The sequence below is a fragment of the Cygnus atratus genome, chromosome 1 (genome assembly GCF_013377495.2).
Source record: "Cygnus atratus isolate AKBS03 ecotype Queensland, Australia chromosome 1, CAtr_DNAZoo_HiC_assembly, whole genome shotgun sequence".
NCBI lineage: Eukaryota > Metazoa > Chordata > Aves > Anseriformes > Anatidae > Cygnus > Cygnus atratus.
Window position 1 is genome coordinate 194,852,887 of NC_066362.1, and position 21,261 is coordinate 194,874,147.

Below are 21,261 nucleotides of genomic sequence, written 5' to 3' on the forward strand. Positions count from 1 at the left end.
TTGAACAAAACATTTTTATTCAACCTGCTCTTTTCATCACATGTAGTTAACGCAAAGGAATGGAAGACTAGCTTCACAAAGATGAAGGAATTTCTAGTACCTGGTAATGCTCACAAACCCCATCACTGAGTACATAGAAGAGGTAAGGCAGTCACCCAGGATGTAAGGTCTGTGTCCATCATGCCTGGAGTGAGTCAAAAACACCCTTCTCTCTTTGCAGTCCTGACCATTCATTAGGATGAAGGATGACTTGGGCTGTAATCATTCTTCACTGTTTTCACTTTAAACTATATTGTTATGAGGGGAGGAATTCCATATTATTTCAGCAAGAAAAAGAGTCCAGGATGGAACATATTCCCAAGTTACTCTTCTTCCACCCTTTGCTCTTTTTGATCCATTGAATACTAAACCCTTGGCTGTGAAGCAGATCTGCATCAATAGCATGTTTATTATACCACTATGGACTTTATATAGAGTAGCCGGTTATTTGCCTAAGTGCATCTGTGCTGAACTGCTGCCAGTGTGCACAGAGGCAATGCACTTGTTTGCAAACTCTCCTTTCCTCTGGTCTGAAAATAAAAGTACTTTATAGAGCTGTAGAGAGGACACCTGCTTAATATTTGGGAAATAATGAAATCTAATTTTGATGGTCAAGGAGGGAGACGTGAGTCTCCCAGTAACTTCTGTTTTCTTTATAAACAGGTTATGTATGGTAAGGTCAGTGGAGAATGTGGTTTGTTGTTAAGTCGTTAGAGTTTCAACCTCACTTCAGTGACATATTTATTTCTGCAGAAAATGTTAGCACAAAAATGAAGTTGGTGTTAAATAATTTAAAAATGTTGTTTGAGGTGTGTGGAATCTTGGAGATTGTAATGGCTTCTAATGGCATACAGGGACACAAAGGGCATGCTTTGAGTATTACAAACTCTGTAGTATAGGTTCCTAGTTCTCCAAGACCCATGCTCATAAGCCCACATTGTGACATGTGAGCTCGGCACAAATTTGCTTTTTTGCACATGGGAACAGTATAAATAGAGCAGTGGTTAATTTAGATCAGAGCAAAGGTCAGTCTAGCTGGTTTTCTCATTTCTGATGAGGAACTAGGCTAGACTATTTGCCTAGTTATGGACAACAGTGATAGAATCAGCCCAAATCCAGAGTAATGCTTTCCCTAGTATAGTGTATTAGCTTCCAGAAGTCAAAGTTAGACTCAGAAGCTACATATGGACCGTTGTGTTTAGTACACATAGGTGAAACTATTTTCCATTTTATTTATTTTAAAACCATTTTTATTGTCAGCTTCCACAGGAACCCCTGAGAGGGACTTGATGAAAAAGTAACTCCTTTGGTTTTTAAATTTGCTTATATAATTGGCACTTCCTATTTCTTATGGTATGAAAAATACTGTAAGTGGTAAAGAGCATACTGGGAGTAAATTATTGAGCAGAAGCTGGAGGCTGGCTTTCAGGAAGGAAAATGTCAACATTGGGAGGTACTTGGCCATAAAATAATTTACAAAGAACATTATATATCTGCTGGTTTTAGACAGAAATAATAATAATAGTAGTAATAATAATAATAATAATATAGACTAAATAGAACAGTGTGGTGTGTATTGTGAACAAAAGTCTTCCAGTAGTGGGAATAGGATGGTTTTATAAGAAAGCATTGATAGGTAAGAGTGATATGGGGAGGCAGAATCAGCTATGGGAGAGAGAAGATTTGAGAAAGTGCTTTTATTTGCAGACAGGAGGAAATGAGAGTTTGCAAACAAGCATGTTGCTTCTGTGCAGACTGGCAGCAGTTCAGCACAGATGCACTTACACAAATAACTGGCTGCCAGCATGTGATACTCCTGGTGCAGATACATTTTCCATCTTTGCATATCTGCAAAATTTTAGGAACTTGTTAGTTCATTTGAATCATTTTAAATGACTTACAGTATGACAGTGAGCTCAGTTAATAGACCAGTTTATAAAGACACTCTACGTGCAGCATTTCTCAGTGATGTAGTACTATTAGTGCAGCTTTACAGTCACAGCAAAAACTGTGACTGATTGTGTTTGTGTGTGCAGACCATACACATTTTAATCACTTTCTCATATACACTTGCCAATGTAGCATTAGTTATCGAAGTACTTAAAACTGCAGTTGACTGATTACATTAGTACTTCTGCCTTTGCTAACATAAATGAACTTTGATGGAGGTTAAGAAAAATGGTACCCTACAAGAATCTGGAATGGATGAGTAACAGATGAAATCTCTGTATTTTCTCCATATGTAATCAAATCTACATTACAAATTGATGCTTTGAGGTGTTGAGAGAAAGCTACAATGTGCACTTTTAAAGATAGGTGAAAAGTAAACATGTTCAGGAAACTTAACATTGGGGGAGAACTTCCTAGAAAGTGGCAGTTGTCAGAAAGTTGTCAGATCCATATTTTTGTAAGAAGCACAATTATAAATTTTTGCTTTTTCACTTGGGCCCTAGTGATTAGACAACTATCTTGGTTTTTCTGTTTTATCTCCTAGTTATAATGACATGTAAAAGATACTGGGTGACATGCTACCAATTGAACAGGAATTTTGTCTTGGTAGGGGTCTTAAGATACTTCATTAGTACATGTATTTAGTATTACTGCAATATTCACATATTTAAGCAAATCAGTTAAAATACTAATAAAATACTCATCCTAAGGACTGAGATGCAACAAATGATTTAAATTATATATACAAAGAAATGTTTAGGCATACCATCAAAACTTTCCAAATAGCTTAATTGAAATAAGTATTGTCCCATGATCCGGAAATTAACTAAATATCTGGCATGTTTTCCATTTCTTACACAATCAATCCTTCACATGGTTGCTGGCACTTAAAATATTGACATTAGTCAAGCAAGTAATGGTTTCTCAGAATCCAGCTCTTGACAATGGTAGAAACACAGATACAGTTTTATGTGAGATTTGTATATCTATATGAGATCCAGTCAGATGATTGAAATAACTAAAAAAGCCCTGACAGGTGAGACTAAGTGAAATACTAAATAGTTGAACCTTATATGTTTTCCAAAAATGCTGCAGCTGAATCGGAATTAATGAAATACACTTTAGGTTGGGAAGTGTCAGGGGAGACATTGGATAGCATTTCCTGGGTTCTTTTTTCATGCTAGTTTCTTCTTTATGGAAGAAGCAAACTAGGTAAACACATAATATATGTTAGGTCACTGCTAATTATTAGATTTCAGATACAGTTTATGAAATAAATAGGAGTGAAATAATACTTTTTGAAGATCAAAGGAAATTCTTACTGTGCCTAAATTCCAACAGTGGTGCTTCATTTCTCTCATGGTATGCACTGGACTTACTTAATCTGTTCTATAACTCAGAGATGGTGTGCTGTATTCACTAGAACATAGGAACATTCAAGAGCAGTTTTGATAATTGTGATTCATTTATGATTTGGTCAGCAGATGGGAAAAAATTGTTCTGTCTTGGATTTATAATAAATGGTGAGTTGTTACATAATGATAAAGTAATTCCTACATTTTCAGTTAAAGTGGAAGTTGGATCTACTAACCTAATAGCCTAAGTTATGAAGAGGTTTATAAGAGCAGCAGTGAACCTTAAAAGTGTAACTGCAAATTCTAAATTTTACAGTGTATTGCAATCTTGATTTGCAACACTTAATCTTAGATGTGTAATATTTAAAAGCTGTCATATAACTGTTATTTAATAATACAGGCTGTTAAAATGTGTATAGATCAAGCTATTAATTCCCATTTTGCCAATTAATTTATTGTTCCAGCATAAACATTGTTGCCATTACTGCTTCTACCCAAGCTTCTTAGCCTCCTTTAGCAGTGAGCACACATACTTGGGATACTAAGTATGCAAATCACATACTAGTATCAAGAGCAAAGTTTAAATACTGACATCATTCTAGAACATATGAACACTTTCTCTGAGAGTTTGAAGAGGAGTATTTCATGGTATGGCACTAACTTTAGTAGATAAGTATTTTTCTGTGTCAGCATAGGAGGAAAAGTAAAACTTGAATACCTGTAGCTTTGCAAGCTGCTTCTGAGCATTTGCTGGAAATGCATAGTCCATTTTTTGATCTTTCTGTGGACATGGGCTAAAAGGATCCAGACCATGCATAAATTCAAAGGGTTCCGCAAAAATGAGGTCCAAAGAGATATTTTTTCAGGGGACAAAAACAACAACAACAACAACAACAATAAACAACAACAAAAAAACACACTATAAAACCCCCAAATATAACTGAAACCATATACTTAGCATTTCTTTGTACAAAGCATTTCTTTGTAAATTAACTGCGCATTAAAGTATCAGATTGCCACAATGCAGAAATAATCTGATGCTTCATAGCTTTTAAGTAACAATCTTAAAACTGGTGTTGCCTTTCAAAAGACTGAGTGCTTTTGTAGCTAATAAAGCCAGAGCAAGATGAGGAAAAAATGCAAATAAATGACAAATGTTCAAAATAAGTGTTTTGCTTCCTGCTCTGCTGCCAAAGCAAGACAGATTTTTAGTCATTGCATTAATTTTGGTAACATTTCCTGTAAGAAGATATCCAGGATTAGAAGTAATGGGAGAAATTAAATGAGCATGTCTTGTGATTTAGTGCATTATTAAATACTTTTAAAATTCCAGGCAATGCATAAGACAATTGTTTGTATTTACTTGTTATTTTCTGAAACAAAAGAAACTGTTATAAAAACGAATTTTAGGAAGTCAGGTTTCTTTCATTAAAACTAAACAAGTTGTTCTTAAAAGTAAAGGTAGGAAGTAAATTAATTTTTGAAAAGATGTTACCACAGAAACAAACGGATTGTTTCATGTGTTTTAGCACCAGTCTTTTCTTATTGTTAGAGTAAAGTGGTCTTCTCCTGCATTTGCATCTGAGGAGTCATTTTCAGTTTGTCTTTCTCCTATTTAGAAAAGTTATTGGTGAACAGTTGCTCACTTGACCCAGTGCAGATAAAGGACAGAATAAGATTATAAAGAAAAGAATAACACCAGCTGAATAGAATAATTGTCTCAGACTTGTTTGCTCCTGGTGACATCAGATGGCTAACTCAGGGTAGTACCAATCTAAAAATAAATAAAAATCTAAAAGTTGTGCTGTGGATGCCTGTTATATTTGCAGGTCCACATCCACAATATTCTACAGGGGAAATATCCCTGATATTGGTACTTCCTACAGTTTATACATACTTTTTTATCCATTTTTTTTGCTCTTAAAAGAAACATCTTTTATGCTTTCATGTAAGAAAATGAAAATACAGAAACAGATAGAGGATGGTGTGCAAAAACAGGAAGGATTTTAAAGTTAAACCTTAGAGGATAAGCTGAGGCTTAATGCGAAGATTTGCTCTATTTTCTTCTTACAGCTTTGTTTACTCATTCAAAATTCAAATGAATCACAGAATTGATCACTATTATACAAAAGCATAAAATACACTTTTTTGTGCTCTTCAAGAAAAATTATCATTGAAGCTTGTTTTGAGAAAAATGTTATTATATCAGCTGGATTTCATGTTTTGCTAATAAATTTACTGTTCTGCTGGAAGCTAATTTCATTTGAAAGATTCCATTTTAATACACTAATGACAGCTTCTTCCTAACTGAGTGCTTCAGAATTAAACAATAAACTGGAGTTGCCATTCCTAAGAGCTAATGTAAACCAAAAAGTTACAGCCTTCCTCTGTTTGTCCTCTGTTGGCTTCATATGTTCAGCTGGTGTCTCAGCAGGTGTTGTGCAGAACTGATTCTCCAGCAGAGGTAATTTATAGCCTTAAAGGGCTATTTTTTGCACTGCATAATGCCCCAACTTCTTTGTTCAGTTTTGCTGGAAACTCTTTATCAATCCATGCAAAAATTACTTAACTACTTCGCAATCAGGAACAATAAAGTACAAGGAAAAACAAGCAAACAAACAAACAAACAAAAAAAACACAGAAGGAAATCTGTCCTCATTCTTGATTTACATTAGAAATATCAATTAATATTTTAAGAGGTTTGTACTGCCTGTTAATTATTTTGGAATTATGTAGATGGGGAATGTCACTCTTAAACAGGCCAAAGAAACTTTAAGTGGTAACAGATGATTATTTAAAAGCTAACAAAATGAAGGGGCCTTGTAATGGGTCAGTTATACTTTTTTTTGACTCCTCTGTTATTTTTGCAACATTTATACACAGAAATAATTTTGTCATGTTAGAAAACATATTAATCTTGTTTTTCTCTTGCCTGCAGGGCAGCACAATTATTTATGTGCTGGAAGAAATGACTGCATAGTTGATAAAATTCGTAGGAAGAATTGTCCAGCATGTCGCTTGAGGAAGTGCTGTCAAGCCGGTATGGTCCTGGGAGGTGAGCCGCTTTTCAAATCTCATTCAGAAAAATAGACAGTCAAGAGCACTAGCTTCAGTCCTTTGAGTTTAATATTCTTTTGATGCTGTAAGTGAAAGAACCACATTAAAATGTTACTTTGGAAGAATTACCCAGTGTTTAAAATAAGTTAAAATGCTTATATTTTTTTAATGAAAGTCTGGAAATCCTGAAACAAAAATATCTTTGTGTCATATAATGTTTCCTAACACTCATTTTGTTGCAACAACAGGAATTGTGTCTTTGGTGTGTATTTATTAATAGTTTTGGATCAGAGAATTCAAACTGGGAAAAAAATGAAGAAGCAAATTGAGATCAACACTAATATCAGAAATCAGTACTATCTCCTCTCTTTTCTGCTGTGCCCTCTGTCATTGCCTTGTGTAGAATTCAACAAGTTTATATCCTTCTGTTCCACCACAGAGGACCAGGCATATATTTTTCCTTTTTTTTTTTTTTTCTTTTTCCCATATTTTTCATGACAACTTTAGCTATATGAAGTTTTGGACCAGCACAAGGCTTGAAAATACATGGCTGAAACAATAAGAAAATAATATAAAGGTAGTAGAAAGCAAGAAAGAATATATTTTCAAATGGAATTAAAAATAATAATAATAAAAAAGGAACAGACAAAATATATTTCTAATACGTTTTAGTTCATCAAACGTTTCTCTCTCTGCATTTATGTATTGCTTTTTGTCCCCGAAGGAAGAACTGACATTATATGCTGTTGGTAATTTCATTATTTTTCTGTGTCTGTGTCCATTCATAAATTAACATTTGTATGTAGTTTGCAGGCTGACATTTTGATTGCAGAGCTGTATGCTTTCAGTTCCTGTAGTATTGTACGGCTGCTGGAGTATTTTGCACACATGGTCATTATGTCATTCTTACATTTTATACTTTTATCAGTGATGTAAATCAGTAGTTCTCTACCAGTGAGCAGCTGTTGCTGGCTCTCTGCATTTCGTCCTCTGTAAGAGACAGTGCTGCAGCTCCAGGGAACAGTCAGTGTAATGACAGGAGGGAGAGGCAGTGCTGCGATATGGATTCTGTTTTGCGTTGTGCTTCTGAACCTCCCTGAGACCTTCAACACTACCTCTCCTTTGAGTCCTCTTCTCCAAACTGGATCCCTCTCACCCCACAGCACTGGAAATAGAACAGTGCCAGACATCAATGTAATTGGTGTTACTGTCTGTTGCTCCTTCCTGCACCTTGGGAGAGCAGTGCCTCCTCTTGGTAAAAAGAATGGAGCTGCCAAGTATGTTGGTGGCATTGGACTGGGGAAGGAGGAACAAAATGAAGAGAACATGTTGTGGTGGTTTAACACCAGTAGGTAGCTCAGCACCACCATAGCACTCTCCCCCTTCTCAGAAAAATGAGGGGAGAAAATATGATGAAAGAAAACATCTTGTGGGTTGAGATAAGGACAGGGAGATCACTCACCAATGACTGTCACAGGTAAAACAGACTCAGCATAGGGAGATTATTGCCTACTGCTACCAGACTAGAGCAGTGAGAACTAAAAGCAAACTAAAAACACATTCTCCCCCCTACCCACCATCTTCTACCTCCTCCCCCCCGAGTGACGCAGGTGAACGGGGAATGGGGGCTGCGATCAGTCCATAGCGCTTCGTCTCCACCGCTCCTTCATGGTCACTCTCTGCCCCTGCTCCGCCACGTGGGGTCCCTCCCACGGGATGCCGTCCTTCCCAAACTGAGCCTGCGGGGGCTGCCCACAGCCTGCAGCTCTTCAGGAACTGCTCCAAATGGGACCGTATCTCCGGGTGCAGCCCTTCAGGAATGGATGAAACTGAACAGGTACAAGACTATGGGACCCGATGCCATGCATCCTAGGGTCCTAAGGGAACTGTCTGAAGTAGTTGCCAAGCCTCTGTCCACCATATTCAAAAGTCTTGGCAGTCAGGTGAAATCCCTGGTGACTGGAAAAAGGGGAACATCACTCCCATATTAAAAAAGGATAGAAAGGAAGACCTGGGGAACTACAGACCAGTGACTCTCCCCTCTGTGCCTGGCAAGATCATGGAACAGATACTTCTGGAAGCAATGTCAAGGCACATGCAGGACAAGGAGGTGATGCGAGACAGCCAGCATGGCTTCACCAAGGGAAAATCCTGCCTGACCAATCTGTTGGCCTTCTATGGTGGAGTGACTACATCAGTCGACAAGGCAAGACCGACCGATATCATCTAACTGCACTTCTATAAGGTGTTTGATGTGGTCCAACATGACATCCTGATCTCTAAATTGGAGAGAGATGTATTTGAAGGGTGGACCATTTGGTGGATAAGGAATTGGCAGGACGGCCACAGACAGAGAGCTGACAGTGGCTCTATGTCCAGGTGGAGGCTGGTGACAAGCGGTGTCCCTCAGTGGTCTGTCTTGGGACCAATGCTGTTTAATATCTTTGTCAATGACATAGACAGTGGGATCAAGTGCACCCTCAGCAAGTTCACGTATGACACCAAGATGAGTGGTGCAGTCAATACAACAGAAGGAAGGGATGCCATAAAAAGGGACCTTCACAGCCAGATAAGTGTGCCCACATAAACCTAACAAGGTTCAGCAGGTCCAAGTGCAAGGTGCTGCACCTGGACATGAGTACAGACTGGGAGAAGAACTCATTGAGACCAGCCTTGCAAAGAAGGACTTGGGGTTCTGGTGGACGAAAAGCTCCACATGAGCCAGCAGTGGGTGCTTGCAGCCCAGAAAGCCAACTGCATCCTGGGCTGCATCAATGAAGGAGTGGGCAGCTGGTGGAGGGAGGGGATTTTCACCCTCTGCTCTGCCCTGGTGAGGCCTCATTTGAAGTCCTGTATCCAGGTCTGGGGCTCCCAGCACAAGAAAGTTGTGGATCTGTTAGAGTGGGTCCAGAGGAGGTCCATGAAGATGATGAGAGAGCTGGAGCACCTCTCTTACGAAGAAAGGCTGAGAGAACTGGGGATGTTCAGCCTGCAGAAGAGAAGGCTCTGGGATGACCTCATTACAGCTTTTTAATACTTAAAGGGGGCTTATAAAAAAGATGGAGAGCAACTTTTTACATGGGTGGATAGTAGTAGGACAAGGGGTAACCATTCTAAACTAAAAGAGGGTAGGTTCAGATTATACGTTAGGAGGAAATTCTTCACTCAGAGGGTGGTGAGGCACTGGAACATGTTGCCCAGAGAAGCTGTGGATGCCCCATCCTTGGAGATGTTCAAGACCAGGTTGGGTGGGACCCTGGGCAACCTGGTCTAGTGGGTGGCATCCTTTCTAGGGATACCTGGCAGTGGGGTTGGAAGTAGATGATCTTTAAGGTCTCTTCTAACCCAAGCCATTCTATGGTATGATTCTAGAACCGCTCCCCAGCACGGGTCCCCCATGGACCCCCTGCTCCTGCGTGGGCTCCTCTCCACGGGCTGCAGCTCCGGCCCGGGGCCTGCTCCTGCGGGGGCTCTCCATGGGCCGCAGCCTCCTCCAGGCCACATCCACCTGCTCCACCGGGGGCTCCTCCACGGGCTGCAGCGTGGAGATCTGCTCCATGTGGGACCCATGGGCTGCAGGGGGACAGCCTGCTCCACCAGGGGCCTCTCCACGGGCCGCAGGGGAACTCGTGCTGCGTGCCTGGAGCACCTCCTGCCCTCCTGCTGCACTTACCTTGGGGGCTGCAGGGCTGCTTCTCTCTCAGTTCTCACCCCTCTCTCCCAGCTGCTGTAGCACAGCAGATTTTCCCTTTCTTCAATCTGCTCTCCCAGAGGCCCAACCAGCATTGCTCGTGGCTCGACATGGGGCTGCTCCTGGCCTCTGCCACCCTGAAGCCCCCTTCCCCCCCAGTATTCAACCCTTGCCATGCAAACCCAATACACATGGACGTAGAATCTTTCTCAGAGAGAAGTGTTTCACAGCTGGATTAGGAATCATAGACTATTTCACGTTTGAAGGGACCCACAAGGACCATCGAGTCTAACTCCTAGCTCCACACAGGACCCCCCAAATATCAGACCAAGTGTCTGAGAGTGTTGTCCAAATGCTTCTTGAACTCTGGCAGCCTTGGTGCCTTGACTACTTCCCTGTGGAATATGTTCCAGTACTCGACCACCCTCTCATTAGAGAACCTTTTCCTAATATCCAGTCTGAACCTCCTGGGATGCATCAAACATACGCATTTTGCTCTGAGAGTAGGTAGCTAAAGTGGAAAAAGGTTGAACGCTTTTGCTAGCAATACTAACCGGTATGTCTTTATTCCTGTGTCTTCATACGAGTATACAATGTCTTCATACTTGAAACGAAAACCTGAAAATGAAGGTGCTCTGAGTCTTAGTTCTTTACCATCATATATGAAGAGAGTATAAACTTTCTCGTTCTCTTTAGATCACTATTTTTTTTATTTTTTTTTCCCTAGCTAGTATTAGGAAGGTGTCATTTCTTTGTATTTAGTGCTAGGTAGTTTGTGTTGGTCTTTAGTCCTTTTCTAAACATACCCAACTGAAGCCGTCTTCCATTTCAGAGGAGACTATTCTGGTTCAGTTCATCTAGTTCTTGGAGGGGCATGTGATCTTGGTAGATCTCTGCCACGATATTTTTACCTGCTCCACCTTATGGTAAGAAGTGGTGTGGCAGCAAACAGGAAGAAGACAGCAGTGATGCAATGGAATAAATGGAATATCAGATGGAGCCAGGACTGTAGCATCTGAAACATATTTTTTTAGTCAGTTGCATCAGGTCGAGTGTAGTATTTCATGTGCTCTTAGTAGCATCAGTAGTTCTAGGGTGATTAGGAACCTAATTCTTCTACAAACATCAAAGTGGAATAACTAATGGTGAAAAGGAAAGAAAAGATAAATCTAGGCAAAAACAATAACAACAAAAACCTGGATTAAGCTTGTATTATTTATGAATGAGGATTTAAAATTCAAACCAAAAAACTTCAATATAAACAGTTTAACCATAATGCTCTTTCTACTTTTACTGTCATATTTCTTACTTTTTCTATTTTGCCATTTTTTACACTTCCTTAATTGCATCAAATGAGAAATATTACCTACATACATCTTGCAGTGCTGATCAACACAGTATGACTCATATATGGGGCACTACTGTGCTTAGATAATTATCCTCAAAAGGTAAATGTCCATATCAAATTCCCAATTCATGGAACAAATTGCATACTTAGACATATCCTGAGCTATTTTTCAGAATTGTTCAGTGCTTCAAATGTTTTCCTCTGCTTACAGTCTTTAAGATTTTTGTGCATTTTGTGATTTCTATCCTTCAGATGGAACTTTCATAGATGAACTTCTTCTCTTTTACTCCTAGTTAGTTTCCTAATGCTAGCCTTCAGTTAAAAAACAAAGACCTTCAACATAGCTTAATCAAGGTGAGAAAGACTGAGATTTTACAGAACGTTAACTATGAGATTCTCTGTGGGAATATTGATTGTCTTTAAGTTCTATGTTTCATAACTGAACAAGTTAATCAATCCACTTTCTAATCTTCTACCTAATAGGGTAGTAGAAAGTTGTGTCAGGTCCTTGAATAAACACACACACAATTTTATTTCCTATCAGTGGATCTGTGATTTTCCCAGGCTGACTATCACTGATTCCTTGTTCTGCTGTACTGCTAAATTATCACATTGTTTCAGTCAGCTTTCAGTCCACATTGCAATGATTAGATGTAGACAAATCTTAATTAATTTTCCAGGTAATATTTTATGAGGTAGTATCAAAAGGCTTATTAAAATCAAGATGTATTACTTCTGCTTTTCTGCTTTGTTCCTCTATTTTGTATACACCCTCCTAAGGTGTACACAGCTTGTTCTCCTACACAAAACGTAAGAGCACAGTGACCTTAAAGTTGGAGCCGTAATGTTCTGTCAAGAATAATAAATTGTTGACGTTTTCCACCTGATTAGAGGGTATGGGAAAAGATAGTGAGATGTTAGCCTTTTACTAGAAATTGAGCCATTTTAAAATAAAATTTCCACTATCAATCATGTCTGATTCGCTATTTGATTCTGTATACCTAGTTAAAAGAATACTAAAATACAGAATTATGTATTATGGAGAAAATCATAATATATTTGTTAATGAGATAAAATAGATTTTAATTTTGTTATTTATGTCTTGTAGGTACATGTGGTATACAAATACAATATCACTTTCTATTTGTAGTAAATCAAGGTTAAGGGAACTGTGAGTAGTAGGAAGCTGCTTCAGTGGCTGGCTATCCTACTTAAAACAAATTAATAAAAATGCTACAAAGAAAAGGTATTCTGTCTAAATGTGCAGATTGGTTTTATACTAAGATGAATAGTTGCCAGAGTGGATTAGTATTCTTTTTACATTATAAGACTTATGAGAGGCATTTGTTCATCTTAAATCAGGAAATTATATGAATGTTTTTGTAAGCTGCAGTTGAAAAAACTAGGCTGTAGTCAAATATTTGTTGCTTCCCTTATGTCCTTAAGAGTTTGCATTAATTTGACATGGTCTCCTTGTGGTAGACGGAAAGTTTGCTGTGAGATATCAGTAGTCACCTCTCCAGTAGATAGGTAACAAGTGAGGTTGCTTTACTGGTGGCTGTTAAGCAACATAATTAGAAATAAACACATAAGTAATTCTTCAAGTCAGTGCAACATTAATTCCAATACATTCAATCACTTGGAAACATGGGTACTTATTAACTACTAACATTTCCATGTGATAAGTACTCTGTTTGGTTTCTTTCTTTCTTTGTTCTCTGAACTGTAAAAGTATCTGAAACCATTATTTCAGAAAATACCTGAAATCATTATTTATGAACTATCAAATGCATTGTTCCTTCTCTGTTTTCCTTCATGCCTAAACAATACTTAGTGGGAAATTCCCAGCATTTTTACTTCTATATATAGCTTTGTTATGGTAGAAATTGGTCCTAGGTCTCTTGAGATATTATCATACTGCCTTTTTTTTTTTTTTTTTTTTGTCTGGTTGATTGGTTGGTTTGATTTGGTTTGGTTTGCTTCAGATATAGATATATAAGGTATAAGGTATAAGTTGGCGTTTGGTTCTTTAGGAAGGAGTCACTGATCAGGAATATTTATATCCTTACTTCAAGTGATAAAATGAACATAAGATTGTTGGGGCACTTGATACAAAGCTAATTAAATTCACGGTCAAGTCAGTGGGACTATGACCTTTGACTTCATTGGATAATGACTGTTCCTGAAGAGCTTATCCTTCTTACTTATGCTATTAATATCATGTTTCTTGAAATTTTGTTTAGTATACTCTCTTTGGATTTTAAATACTCTTTTAATTTAAATTGAAGTTTTTGTCTTTTTTTTTTTTAAATGATTAAGTATGCATATTTGTGATAGGAAAACACTAAACGCTTTTTTTTGGGTTGCTGTCTGGTTCAAAAACAAGAGGATTCATTCTGTCTTCAGCTATACCAGCAGGCATCAAGAGTAGTTAATTAAAGTAATGGACTTTGGTCTATATAAAATATGTAGAAATAAAAGGAATATTCCCCTGGTTGATGTATTAATCTAGCTTGATGTTATACTATTAATGCACTAATTAATGTTTTGATAAGGTCAGTGTAATTCTCTAATTGTTCATCTTCGATACTCCAAAATGGAGACACTGGATTTTAATAAAATTTATCATCTTCTATGATATAGGAGCATCTGAAGAAAATGGAAGAGACATGTTCCTAAGTAAAGCTACTTTTATTGAAGCCTTCTGTTTTAGTATGTAGTTTAGGAGACAGAAACTTTCCAAGGAGGGAAGTAATTGATAAGTCTGACTATGCTAGTGTTACTACATTCCTTCTGTGACCAGCTGAGAAAGGATTCAGATCACGTGCTGAAGTTGAGGTGTGCTTCCTTACTCCACTGTCCTAGAGTGAGATGAGAGAGAGTCCATGCACTCTCTTGTGCATGGGTTGCACGGGTTCATATCTCTCTGTTTCATTTCTTTAGGATGCGCTATTTCCCTTGTATAATCTTTCACTTATAAATAAAAGTACTATTTTTTAGAAGATAATTTGATTTGCATATTATAAATGGAATTTTAATTCAACCAACTACATACACACTGTTACACTTCTACTACCTTTCACCTCCAAAAGTAAATTTTAGAGTGTTTCTTGCATTTTGCCATTTTAAAAGGCAGTTTCTCAGAGGTTCAGCAATTTGATAGTCAAGGATTTTATTTTCAGCCAGTGAATTTGGTGCATCTCTTTTTCTACTGTTGTTAAAGTATGCAACCTCAACAAGTAAAAAAATCAAGGTGATTTCTCAGTTTTCTTGGAGCAGAACATCCTCCTTCCTTATTGTTTTCTTTAAAGTTGAAACATATAAGCTTCTTATTTTTCTTGGGAGAATAACTTACCATTTGCTTGCTGTCACCCTGAATCTCTTTAATTGTTTCACTGTCATCTGAATCAGATCATAGGTATCAGCAACTTTATTGCATTTTGTATTTGTTATGATGTTTTTTTCACTGAGGAAAACACACTTGGCAGAACTGAGGAATTTAATGATCTAACAACAGATTTCACCTTTGAGGGTCTATTTAAAGGGAATGTGTTCCATGCAGGGATTTCTACATGGATGTGACTTTTTCTTGAAACATGTAATATCTTTCTGAGCATTGTTGCCTTTGAGCCTGTGCAGGTTTGATCTTCTGTGTCCATATGGTGCACCGTGAGCACGTTGCCATGACAGAAATTTGAAGAGTTGCTACCTAGAGCTATGTGTGTTTACACAGACATACCAGATGTAGTCTTTGAGTTTATTTTGGGAAAGCAGTTCAAGGTGGTGTTTTTTGTTTTGTTTTGCCTTTTTTTGTTGTTGTTGTTAGTGTTATTCAAACCACTGCAGTATTGAAATGAGAATTGCACTCTAGAAAGTGAAGGGTTTTCTAAGTGTTAACATGTTTTTACAGTATCTGTTGATTTTCAGTCATCCTTCAAATTCTATTTTCATTCCTGTTAAAAAGAGGAAATTATTACATTAAAGATTATCGAGATAGAATTTAGCCATGACACTGAAATGCTTTTATGGAACTGAAGGAAAGGAATTTCAATATCTAATAATTACTTACGTGCATTTTTCTTCTTGAATATTAGGAAAAAAAATAAACAGTATCCTTAATTAACACTGAATAGCAACTGAATTGTAGAGCCAGCTGGCTCAGCTGTCAGCCTGTGATGGAACAGTGGGAACTGAACCAGAAAAAACTTTCTGAGGTTACTGTAACCTAGAATTCATGCAATAATTTTAATGGGTGGGTGATATTCATCTCATAGAGCAGGGAGGAGGATATGGAGGAAGAAACTCTTAGGAATTTTCCATGATTATTTCTTAATTATATAAATACTCAACAAATAGTAAACAGAAAAAAATTTTAGTTTCCTAGTGTAGATGGAAAGTGTAATCTAGCACTACTGGAAAATAGTGATGTTTCTGGTTAATTCTTTTTAACAGATTAACAATTTTTTTTTTCAGGTCGAAAATTTAAAAAGTTTAACAAAGTTAAGGTTGTGAGAACATTAGATGTCGCTCTCCAGCAGCCAGCAACCCTTCAAGATGAAAGCCAATCTCTAACCCAAAGGCTGTCCTTTTCTCCAAATCAAGAAATACAGTTTGTTCCCCCAATGATAAGTGTTTTACGAGGCATTGAGCCAGAAGTTGTCTATGCTGGTTATGACAATACAAAACCTGAAACACCAAGTTCCTTGCTGACCAGTCTCAATCATCTTTGTGAGAGGCAACTTCTTTGTGTAGTCAAGTGGTCAAAATTACTACCAGGTAATAACACTTATATGTTGTGAATTCTAGTTAAACAAACGTGTCATGGGACGAGCAGTCAAAAGAGAACATTGCTTGTTTATTGTCTGCATGGTATGTAATTCTTCAGAAACTGTTAAAGGATTAAGTTTCCACTTCATCAGATAATGCATGCACTAATCAAATGCATTTTAATAGGAGGGCCTTCATAAAGGAAAGCATATTTAGACTTATTCCACAAAAAAAAAAAAAAAAAAAAAGCCCGGAGTGTTCCCATTCTTCGCCATTATAGCAGCTTTTCCATCCTAACCCCTCCTCCTCTGCTATTCATTCTTCTGGTGTTTTTTTTTTTCTTAATTTAGTTCTACATATTCTTTATTCTTATTCTTGTTAAAATGCATTATAAAAGAAACAGAGAAGAATAGTATTAAGAAGCAACCGACTTTATGAAGAAACAAAGATTACAATAGGGGCCTGGTCCTGGAATGTATAAAACAATGTATTAAGCTGAAAGCATGGAAATATGGTTTCACGTGAGCTTAATTGACACCTCACTGCTGCAGGAAAGTGTGATACCACTTGCTGCTCCTCCCCATTGCAGCTTGGGCTTGTCAGACCTCTTAGTTGAACTGATTCATCTCATTAAGTGAGAAGAAAACAACCTTTTCTTTTTTTGTTTTACCATCTGATTTTCTGACGGCTTTATGAGCTGAAACAGTTCACTGAGGCATAGCATGAATGTCAGGGCTGGTTTGAACGAGGTTAACAGGACCAGGTAATGAAGAACAGGACCACTGCTTTTGGTGGCAGGTAGCTGTTAGATTGTCTCTGATAACTTACAGCAATCCTTAAAGTTATCAAAGAGCAAAGGTTATTGTTGCCAAATGTACAACTGAAGATTCTTCTCCGGATTTAAATGCAAGAAATATATTAATAGGTGGATGTTTATTGTATTACAACTGTATCTTTTGTTAAGAACACTTAAGTCTAAGCTGTATTAAATAAGAGTTGATTACAGTGATCATGTTATAAACTGTCTTATTTTTACCAAATAAAATGGAGATGCATTCCTCCTTCCTAAAATAGTCACCTCTGACTTCTAAAGTTAGTTTTGTTTTGATCATTTCAAAATACTGGCACTGAATAAAAATACAATAGGTTAACTATCAAAATGAGGTGGCCTGTGATTATACAAATTTCTGACAGCTACTTCCTCAAAAGCACTTGTCTTTCTAACTGTTCCTGGTTTTATAGCTTATGTCCAGAGCTGTAATCTTCAGAACACCTACTCAGCTGTTGTCTAAATGAAAATTATGAAGTATTTTATCTTTTAATTTAATTTCCAGGATTTCGGAATTTACATATTGATGATCAGATAACTCTCATCCAGTATTCCTGGATGAGTCTAATGGTTTTTGCAATGGGATGGAGATCATACAAACATGTCAGTGGTCAGATGTTATATTTTGCACCAGATCTGATTCTAAATGAGTAAGTAGACTCTGCTGTTGCACAATGAATGACGTTTTGATTTCTTTGTGTTAATGAGAATGTGAGTTCATTGAGGCCAAGATTTCATTCATTATTTGTTCTGTTTCAAAATTAGCAGCAGAGGGAAGTCCTCTGATCACATCAAAATTCAGTAACTGGGAAGGATTGTTTGGGAATCCCAAATATTTTATTGATGTGGCCAAAAAAAAAAAAAGGAGTTCAAATAATACTGTAATTATATAAGAGATTTTTTTTTTTTTAAAGAGTGATACTGTCAGAAGATTTACGTGAATTCATTTGAATAAGACGAGTTCATGTTCAATAAATGGAACTAAGTGGGATTTCCTTTGGTCATTGTTGTTTGGGTGGTTTTTGCAAAAAGTTTGTATATAGCCTAAAGTAGTGTTGACACTTTCTATTAAAACTGAATTTCAGAAGCACATTTCTTGGTATAAAATTGTAATAATCTATCAAGAAAAAGGGAGATCAAAGATAAAATATAAGAGACTGTTCTTTTGTTTTGATTTTGGAGTGGGATTTTGATTTGGATTTTCCTTAACTATGCTGATGAATTCAGATAATCTTCATTTCAATCTTTTTCAGCTTTTCAGCTCTGCATCTTATTATTATCAAAGCTGTAATTTTAGATACTTTGGTTATTATACATGGGAATTTTCCAGGAAAAGTTAAACAATGTTGTCTTCCTATGTGTTTTTTCCCTAATATATTTTTCTTATTTTTATTTAAGATCCTAAAAATCTAATGTGAAGTGAAGTAAAAGTTAATCAAATTTTCTCATAAGTCATATCTGTTTAAAGATTAAGAGGTGGACTTTCAGAAGATCTAGGCACCCAAATTTGAAATTGATAGACATCCAGATTTTTGTGAGTGGTGTTATTTATACAGACTGTTCAGTGGAGCAGGCTGTACAGTTCCCGATCTTTTCTCCTTCAGATGATTGTATATCACTGTGAGATTATAGAGTAATGAATTCTTTCATCTCCCATGTATATTAATTGTGCTGTACAAATTGAAACACTTTGAAGGGATGAGACTGAGAGAACTTTGGACTGTATTCTGTCCTAGCCTACTCTGATATATATCATATACTCAGAAATCCAATATGAGATGGCTTTAGGAACTAATGGCACGTTCTGGGGCATTACCCAGTGTGTGTACCACTGCTGCCACCTTATGAAGAAAACATTAAGTTCTTTCTTCTAGAAGAGGGTTGAGATTTATGAACCCTGGTTATAATTCCTCATAGACAGCTTCTCGTTTGCAGCTGAATACCATTTACCTAGAGAAAGAGGTGAACATCACTTCACCGACATACACTTCTCTTGGTTGTAGAATATCTCATCAGTGTCATGTTAGAAAAGTTATAAACAAAGAGCTGGACAGGAAGAGTAACTGGTACACTAAATCAGAGCTACCACTGTTTATTGGGAAAAAAAAAAAAACACTTAGATTTAAGTCAGTAAAATGTAAGCCTCTTCCTTGTCTACAGTGGTATCTAAGGCTGTACTTCTATGACCACTTTAAACAGAAGTAACCACTCAACACCACCAGAAATGTCAATACTGTCTGCCTCCTTGCCCTGGTCATGCATGCCCATGAATTCACTTAAGCTGTTTCAAATGCTATCTGGCTGCATTGTAAAACAGATAAAGAAATTATATGTTCCAGAAATGCCATAGAAAAAAAAATTAATTTGCCAATTGAGCTCATCCCCGATCTGAGTCACCACGTGGTCAGGCAGGCAGTAATGCCAGGAGAGCAGGAGTGCACACCTAGAAGTGGGAAGAGAGAACAAAAATTCCCTCTATAGTGGCAACACACACTTAAGTTATTTGAAAATGACCACAAAACCACATTACAAAGACTGTTTCGCAGCCAATCTGTCATTTAGTGAATTTATCCAGAGTTGTTCTCTGTGAGAACGACTTGCTCAGTAGCATCAATTTCAGACCAAGAAGGCCAGGAGTACTAGGTTGACAATGATTTCATGACTTAACATTAAAACACTACAAGGCTGTTACTTATATTTTGCAGTGCCTGAAAATATGGCTATGAACAGCATTTAGTGTACCTCGAAATCTGCTATCACTCATCTAAATCTGCTATCACTCATCTAAAATACTGCTTATGAGTAGAGAAGAATATCAGATAGGAATAGAAAGGGAGATTTAAACTGGATATGGAAATAACCGATCCTGTGAGAACTAACAGATCAAAATTTCATATTTAAGTCATTGGAGACTTGGTGCATGATTTCAGACATGGAACAAAGCTGGAAAAAAAAATACAATGTAGCAATTACACTTTAAATTACATAAGAAAAAAAAAACCACCACCAACAAAAAACAACTCATTGCTTTGAGAAAAGCCTTTTATTCATGGAAAATACCTTCTATTTCTATTTCTATTTCTATTTCTATTTCTATTTCTATTTCTATTTCTTTTTCTATTTCTATTTCTATTGTTGAGACTACCATATCCAGTCAGGTTGGAATGCTTGTCTGAACTTCTTAGGTTTATAATTCGCATTGTAACCAGCGATAAGACTCCCTTTGGTCTCTTAGAGTGGGGCAAAATTTAATCATGTCATTGTTGTACCTAATTTATTTGGATCATGATGCAGCTTTGTAAAATTAGCACATTTTATTGGATTTTCAGGTGAATATACAATGAATTCAGTTTAGTTTACAAATTTCAAAATTCTATTGTTGCAGTCATTTCAGCTATAAAATGCCTTCGCAATAAATATATGCAATAAAATATAATCAGTGCACCAAAATCTCAAAGAGAAAAGTAAGATTGAACTGCTGCAAAAGACTAAACAATTTTATATATTTTCATGTGAAATGGACTATTTACCACTGCAGGAGTTTAAACCTGCAAAATGGCAGCATATTCCTTATGATTAAAAAACTAGTAAAGGTACAAAAAAAATAGAAAATTGTTTACATTTCTCTTAATTTTAATAATGTGATAATTAAGCTGCTAACAAGACACTTCAAACAACTAGTAGCTGAGCTGCTTCTTTTCTTTATTTTCATGTTTTTGTTTTTGTTTTTGTTTTGTTTTGTTTTGTTTTTCCTTTTCTGGGTGTAAGACAGAGGATGAAAGAATCATCGTTCTATTCACTGTGTCTATCCATGTGGCAACTCCCACAGGAATTTGTCAGACTTCAAGTTAGCCAAGAAGAGTTCCTATGTATGAAAGCTCTGTTACTTCTCAATACAAGTAAGTTCTTTTATTTCTTGGTAACATATCACTAGTAAAATCTTAGTTTTGAACAACATTGTTTAACTTGACAATTGCTAAGATATCTGGCTAAACAAATGGAAAACTTCTTTAGGAGGAAAATGTTAGTATTCCAAAACTTAAAAGTATGCTTGTAATGTTTACAAGGAACAAATAATCTGTGTTTCATCATTGGTTTTATACTGTATAAAGGCACTGGGGAAATATTAGATTCCTTTTCAAATATTGGTATACTGTATTATATATTTTCAAAGCAAGTGACTTTCTGCCAGAAAGCTGTTCACTTTAAATGACTCTACACAGAT

General features: G+C 36.9%; 1 protein-coding gene across 1 annotated transcript in view; it reads left to right on the forward strand.

The window, feature by feature from the left end:
* PGR (progesterone receptor) overlaps window positions 1–21,261 on the forward strand; it is a 39,147-nt gene that overhangs the window by 10,604 nt on the left and 7,282 nt on the right. The window contains 4 exon segments of the mRNA XM_035542486.1: window positions 6,283–6,399; window positions 15,914–16,216; window positions 17,542–17,686; window positions 20,805–20,935. Coding sequence (XP_035398379.1) covers window positions 6,283–6,399; window positions 15,914–16,216; window positions 17,542–17,686; window positions 20,805–20,935 — 696 coding nt within the window.